At 37.6% G+C, this 7500-nt stretch overlaps 2 protein-coding genes across 2 annotated transcripts in view; both read right to left on the bottom strand.

Moving 5' to 3' along the window:
- Positions 1-316, bottom strand: part of LOC137989989 (uncharacterized) — a 1118-nt gene extending 802 nt beyond the window's left edge. Inside the window, exon 1 of the mRNA XM_068835548.1 lies at positions 1-316. This exon is cut by the window's left edge and continues 18 nt beyond it. Within this exon, the coding sequence (XP_068691649.1) occupies positions 1-159 (159 nt within the window). The 5' untranslated portion in view covers positions 160-316.
- A 4442-nt stretch (positions 317-4758) lies between these two features.
- LOC137990005 (uncharacterized) lies at positions 4759-5885 on the bottom strand. The gene has a single exon (XM_068835559.1). The coding sequence runs from the start codon at positions 5874-5876 to the stop codon at positions 4902-4904; it is 975 nt and encodes a 324-aa protein (XP_068691660.1). The 5' UTR covers positions 5877-5885; the 3' UTR covers positions 4759-4901.
- Between the last annotated feature and the right edge of the window lie 1615 nt (positions 5886-7500).

Raw genomic sequence — 7500 nt, 5'->3', positions numbered from 1 at the left:
CAGTCCGCCATTTAGCAGGGCCTTGTGAACCGAAATTGGGCTGGCAGGGGCGCCATTTATTGTAGTCAACGCGACCCAGTATGAGATTGCGGGGCACAGTGATTTGTTTATACTCGTCAAGTTCCCTTCGAGCCACTGTTGCGTCATGGAACTTGGCATGTCATCGCCAGAACTACTCTCATCGTCTGTTTCTTCGTTGATGCAACAGTGTTTCTTCTCTTGGCTCGAAATGGCGCTAAAGAAAAACGCTGCGTTGTGGATACCTGAAACACAGCACAGTCAAATGCGTTCAATTTCATTTTTGATACTTAAAATGTTCTCCAAATTTCCTCGGAAACAAAGGTATTCCAATAAATACTGACCTGAAATAGCATTGTCGCATGAATCACGTTTGCTGCAAATAGAAGTCCACGCCCTGCCCAAATCTTTATCTTTTGCTTTAAAAATACATTTTGCGCTTATGATGCTGCACCTTCCGCTGATAACTGGTAAGAGATAACACAATGCAGCGCTCTTTATCCCTTCACTATTTAGCTGTCGGCACGGTTGTCTTGTGCGCTGCATTTTCTCCTGTAGCTCAGATGTTGTAAAATGGTTGCGTCTCTTATATAGTGGATCAAAGCAGTGAAATGGTTAGGGCTAGGGTTATCGCTCTTTATCCCTTCACTATTTAGCTGTCGGCACGGTTGTCTTGTGCGCTGCATTTTCTCCTGTAGCTCAGATGTTGTAAAATGATTGCGTCTCTTATATAGTGGATCAAAGCAGTGAAATGTTGATGCATAAATTGGAAAGCGCTGCCCGTGATAATAATGATCAACGATGCACGAGAGTTTACTATTTCTTTGTCATGTGTTCACTTGCAACTTGTCGTCAAATAGGTGTCACACATCATGTAACTGTCGAATGGGTGTGAAAAGGGGCGTTTCTATTTTTGTACCTTAAGTACGTTTGACTACCAATCCAGCACAATGATGTTGTTTCCCACGGGAAACCCAAAGAAATAACAGATCAAGTCAATGAAACACAACATCGATACGATCGCTTGGCTTGTTTACTCAGTCGAGCCACTCCTGTTGACCCAGCATGGTTTTTGCGATTTAACACTTTTCCGAGATAAACTCGCCATCTAATCAAGGAAATCCAAAGCACAAACAATGCAATCAAGGCTGTTATCGTAAACGGGTAATAGCTCTCTTTGTTGACAATAATTCACAGAAACAACGGGAAACCTGACACATTTTGTGCAGTGATTTAGGACTAAATTTTAACAGGAATGCATTTAGGATGTTGCTTATGGCAATCCTTCCTCCTTTGTTCACGTCACTGAGATCAGGCTGAGTGACACATGTTTGTAATCTTAGCAACGTGTTACTGGATATTGAAAAGTTATCAGATCTCTGGCAACGAAGACGACATCGATGCAAAAGAGCAAAATTTCTGTCATCAATTAAAATGAGTTACACTATTCGTCCTAACAAGCCACTAACAAGTAACTGTGTCCGCAAAAACCGTCCTTTTCTGCGTATGTTGAAAATTTGGTTGAATAAAATCTTGTGTATTTCTGCTTGTTTGCTGCAAAAATTGGGTTTCATTACCTCGGTGTAAAAACCTGTGAAACTCTTTCTTTGTTTTGTTAGCTCGTGGTAGGGTTAGGTTATTGTTTGATGTTTTTTTGCTCTTTTGTTTTCCTTTGTGCTACGTCAGCTGTGAGTTTCACAGATTTTTACACCGAGAATGAGCCCAAAAATTAAGCTAAGCCAGTGAAGCACCACGTGTCCGGGAGATCTGGAAAATCCGCCTTTTTTTGTGCACGCCGAAAGCGCTGTTTGACTAAAATCGTAACATGAAGGCTTGACTGCTGATAAAACTCAAGCCGAACCAGGAAAGAAACTTGTGTCCGGGAAATCCGGAAAATCCGTGTTTTCCGTGCCTGCCGAAAAGTTCTTAGAATGAAATCAAAAAAAAAAAAATGAAATAATAATAATAATAATAATAATAATAATAATAATAATAATAATGAAATCAAAGGCATTAAGGAATGATCGCTGATAATACTCAAGGCGAACAAGGGAAAAGCCTTGTGTCCGGGAAATCCGGAAAATCTGCGTTTTCCGGGCATGCCGAAAAGTTCTTAGAATGGAATCGAATAATAATAATAATAATAATAATATAATAATAATAATAATAATAATTATTATTATTATTATAATGAAATCAAAGGCATTAAGGAATGACCGCTGATAAAACTCAAGCCGAACCAGGGACGAAGCTTGTGTCCGGGAAATCCGGAAAATCCGTGTTTTCCGTGCATGCCGAAAAGTTCTTATAATGAAATAAAATAATAATATAATAATAATAATAATTATTATTATTATTATTATTATTATTATAATGAAATCAAAGGCATTAAGGAATGACCGCTGATAAAACTCAAGCCGAACCAGGGACGAAGCTTGTGTCCGGGAAATCCGGAAAATCCGTCTTTTCCGTGCATGCCGAAAAGTTCTTATAATGAAATCAAATAATAATAATAATAATAATAATAATAATAATAATAATAATAATGAAATCAAAGGCATTAAGGAATGACCGCTGATAAAACTCAAGCCGAACCAGGGAAGAGCCTTGTGTCCGAGAAATCCAGAAAATCCGTGTTTTCCGTGTCTGCCGAAAAGTTCTTAGAATGAAATCAAATAATAATAATAATAATAATAATAATAATAATCATAATAATAATGAATGAAATCAAAGGCATTAAGGAATGACCGCTGATAAAACTCAAGCCGAACCAGGGAAGAGCCTTGTGCCCGGGAAATCCGGAAAATCCTCCTTTTCCGTGCATGCCAAAAAGTTATTGGACTGAAATCAATGTTATTAAGGAAAGACCGTTGACAGAACTCAAGCTGAACCAGAGAAGAGCCTTCTCACCGGGAAATCCGGAAAATCCGTCTTTTCCGTGCATGCCAAAAAGTTATTCACACCACAGGTAAACAATTTTGGTGATTACGGAAAATACGGATTTTACGGATTTCCCGGAGATATGAATATTTAATGATTAAACTTGCAGTAACGACTGACTGCTGTCTGTGACAAACTTTTACTTGACCACGGAAAATACGGATTTCACGGATTTCCCGGAGATATGAATATTTAATGGTGAAACTTGCAGTAACGACTGACTGCTGTCTGTGACAAACTTTTACTTGACCACGGAAAAGACGGATTTCACGGATTTCCCGGAGATATGAATATTTAATGTATTCTAATATAATATATTACTTCTCTTTTTTTCTGTAAGTATCTATATATATATATATATATATATATATATATATATATATATATATATAGATACTTACAGAAAAAAAGAGAAGTAATATATTATATTAGAATATATTAACATGGAATAACATTAAATATTCATATCTCCGGGAAATCCGTGAAATCCGTCTTTTCCGTGGTCAAGTAAAAGTTTGTGACAGACAGCAGTCAGTCGTTACTGCAAGTTTAATCATTAAATATTCATATCTCCGGGAAATCCGTGAAATCCGTATTTTCCGTGGTCAAGTAAAAGTTTGTCACAGACAGGAGTCAATCGTTACTGCAAGTTTAATCATTAAATATTCATATCTCCGGGAAATCCGTAAAATCCGTATTTTCCGTAATCACCAAAATTGTTTACCTGTGGTGTGAATAACTTTTCGGCATGCACGGAAAAGGCGGATTTTCCGGATTTCCCGGTGAGAAGGCTCTTCCCTGGTTCGACTTGAGTTTTATCAGCAGTGAATTCTTAATTCCATTGATTTCAGTGCAATCACTTTTTTGGCATGCACGGAAAAGACGGATTTTCCGGATTTCCCGGACATAAGCTTCTTCTCTGGTTCGGCTTGAGTTTTATCAGCGGTCATTCCTTAATGCCTTTGATTTCATTTGTTATTATTATTATTATTATTATTATTATTATTATTATTATTATTATTTGATTTCATTCCAAGAACTTTTCGGCATGCACGGAAAAGACGGATTTTCCGGATTTCCCGGACACAAGCTTCTTCCCTGGTTCGGCTTGAGTTTTATCAGCGGTCATTCCTTAATGCCTTTGATTTCTTTTATTATTATTATTATTATTATTATTATTATTATTATTATTATTATTATTATTATTATTTGATTTCATTCCAAGAACTTTTCGGCATGCACGGAAAAGACGGATTTTCCGGATTTCCCGGACACAAGCTTCTTCCCTGGTTCGGCTTGAGTTTTATCAGCGGTCATTCCTTAATGCCTTTGACTTTATTATTATTATTATTATTATTATTATTATTATTATTATTATTATTATTATTATTATTTGATTTCATTCCAAGAACTTTTCGGCATGCACGGAGAACACGGATTTTCCGGATTTCCCGGACACAAGCTTCTTTCCTGGTTCGGCTTGAGTTTTATCAGCGGTCATTCCTTAATGTCTTTGACTTTATTATTATTATTATTATTATATTATTATTATTATTATTATTATTATTATTATTTGATTTCATTCTAAGAACTTTTCGGCATGCACGGAGAACACGGATTTTCCGGATTTCCCGGACACAAGCTTCTTCCCTGGTTCGGCTTGAGTTTTATCATCGGTCATTCCTTAATGGCTTTGATTTCATTCATTATAATTATTATTATTATTATTATTATTATTATTATTATTATTATTATTATTATTATTATTATTATTATTATTATTTAAAACATAAAACTATAAAAGTTAGAGATAACAAGTTAAACCGACGTTTCGGAGTAGACATCACTCCATTATCAAGGTAAAAATGTTCTATGATGCTAAAATTACAGTATTAAAAACGATTGACGCTAAGAATTAACATAATAAGCACGTGCGAAATTGGCTATAAGAATACTTTAGCACGAATGGAATCCGATTGCACATTGAGGCTAGGCTTAAGTGTTCTTATAAATAACATTTCAAACACTAAGCAATCAAATTTGTTTTTACATTTTTTGAGCACCTCAAAGCGTTTAAGCAGGTCCCGAGGGATCGACCCGTGTGCGTTCTTATAGTGTCTGGCAATAGCCGAGGACTGTTGCTTATGTCCCTTTACACGATTGTGTAAATGTCCGCGTGTGTAGCCTACATAACCTTCATCACAAAGGTCACATTGAAATTTATATACAACACACTGCTGATTTATGATCGGCGGCTTTGCCTCTTTCACTTTCAGTTCCTGTTCAATTTTTCTGCTGGTAAATACAGGCTGGATGGTTTTGTTTACTTTCAGGCTCAAATCCTTAAGTTGTTTTTTTACAAATTCTGCTGAGTTTTGGTCTTTAAATGGCAAGACTACTCGAACCATGTTATCCGTCTCTTGGGCTGTTGATAAAGGTCGCGGTTGGTCGCAGACCTTTGAGTCAACAAAGCGTTTGATAGTGGAATTTACGAGTTGTTTCGGGTACTTTAGGCGTGAGAAAACTGACTTCAAACGGTCACATTCGTCTGAGAAGTGTGACCAAGAAGAAGATAAACGGTGTGCTCGATCGAGCATAGTTCTCAGCAAGCCATTCTTGTACCGATTGTCAACATTGCTCTGAAAATGCAGAAGGAGACCTGAATTCGTGGGTTTTACGTAGACCTTTGTCTCTATCCGGGGAGATCGATTCAGTAACTGAGTTCCCAGAAATGGCAACATACCATTGCTTTCAGTTTCCATGGTGAATTTTACGGATGAATGGGCAAGGTTTAATGTGTCTAGAAAGCTAGATGCTGCCGCCATATTCGGCATGATGGTCAGGGTGTCGTCTACATATCTTCGATAGAACGAAGGGAGTTTTCCTTGTCGTTCGAGGTTTTCTTCGATTGAGGTCATGAAAACATTAGCGAGCAAGGGGCCAAGGGGAGAACCCACGAATTCAGGTCTCCTTCTGCATTTTCAGAGCAATGTTGACAATCGGTACAAGAATGGCTTGCTGAGAACTATGCTCGATCGAGCACACCGTTTATCTTCTTCTTGGTCACACTTCTCAGACGAATGTGACCGTTTGAAGTCAGTTTTCTCACGCCTAAAGTACCCGAAACAACTCGTAAATTCCACTATCAAACGCTTTGTTGACTCAAAGGTCTGCGACCAACCGCGACCTTTATCAACAGCCCAAGAGACGGATAACATGGTTCGAGTAGTCTTGCCATTTAAAGACCAAAACTCAGCAGAATTTGTAAAAAAACAACTTAAGGATTTGAGCCTGAAAGTAAACAAAACCATCCAGCCTGTATTTACCAGCAGAAAAATTGAACAGGAACTGAAAGTGAAAGAGGCAAAGCCGCCGATCATAAATCAGCAGTGTGTTGTATATAAATTTCAATGTGACCTTTGTGATGAAGGTTATGTAGGCTACACACGCGGACATTTACACAATCGTGTAAAGGGACATAAGCAACAGTCCTCGGCTATTGCCAGACACTATAAGAACGCACACGGGTCGATCCCTCGGGACCTGCTTAAACGCTTTGAGGTGCTCAAAAAATGTAAAAACAAATTTGATTGCTTAGTGTTTGAAATGTTATTTATACGAACACTTAAGCCTAGCCTCAATGTGCAATCGGATTCCATTCGTGCTAAAGTATTCTTACAGCCAATTTCGCACGTGCTTATTATGTTAATTCTTAGCGTCAATCGTTTTTAATACTGTAATTTTAGCATCATAGAACATTTTTACCTTGATAATGGAGTGATGTCTACTCCGAAACGTCGGTTTAACTTGTTATCTCTAACTTTTATAGTTTTATGTTTTAAGAAATCTCTTTTAATACGATTATTATTATTATTATTATTTGATTTCATTCTAAGAACTTTTCGGCAGGCACGGAAAAGGCGGATTTTCCGGATTTCCCGGACACAAGGCTTTTTCCTGGTTCGGCTTGAGTATTATCAGCGGTCATTCCTTGATGCCATTGATGTCATTTCAATCATTTTTCGGCATGCACGGTAAACGCGGATTTTCCAGATTTCTCGGCGACAAGGCTCTTCCCTGGTTCGACTTGAGTTTTATCAGCATTGATTTCAGTCTAATAATTTTTCGGCACATAATACGTGCCTATCTGCAACGAAAACACTAAAGGAACCGGGAAGTACGGGAAACGATCTATAACATTTCCCAAATTTCAATTTTGTTTCCTTTTTTGAGTTGAGTGTTGTATTTCGTCAGCAAAATTTCGGCATTCGATTGTGTTCCACAAAGTGATCTTTTAGTCGCTTTTTGGCTTCTTTCTTTTTAACTAGCGATGTTTTGAGCGCATTTTGTTTTTCAAAGGTGTTCCTTTTTTTGGTTCTGGAACGGTCCCCTCTTGAAAAGCGAGAACAGATTGTTCCTCTTTTTTGTGTTCCTTTTGATGAATTCGGAACGTGCTTTCATACTACTTGGGAACAAAATGGTCCTTCATTGCTAAAAGGGGAACCAATTGTTCCGAGTTCCGAATCCCGAGCGGAACAAATT

Source organism: Montipora foliosa, unplaced genomic scaffold (assembly GCF_036669935.1).
Source record: "Montipora foliosa isolate CH-2021 unplaced genomic scaffold, ASM3666993v2 scaffold_485, whole genome shotgun sequence".
Classification (NCBI taxonomy): domain Eukaryota; kingdom Metazoa; phylum Cnidaria; class Anthozoa; order Scleractinia; family Acroporidae; genus Montipora; species Montipora foliosa.
The sequence above is the reverse complement of the archived record's forward strand: the minus strand, read 5'-3'. Positions and strand labels throughout refer to the sequence as shown.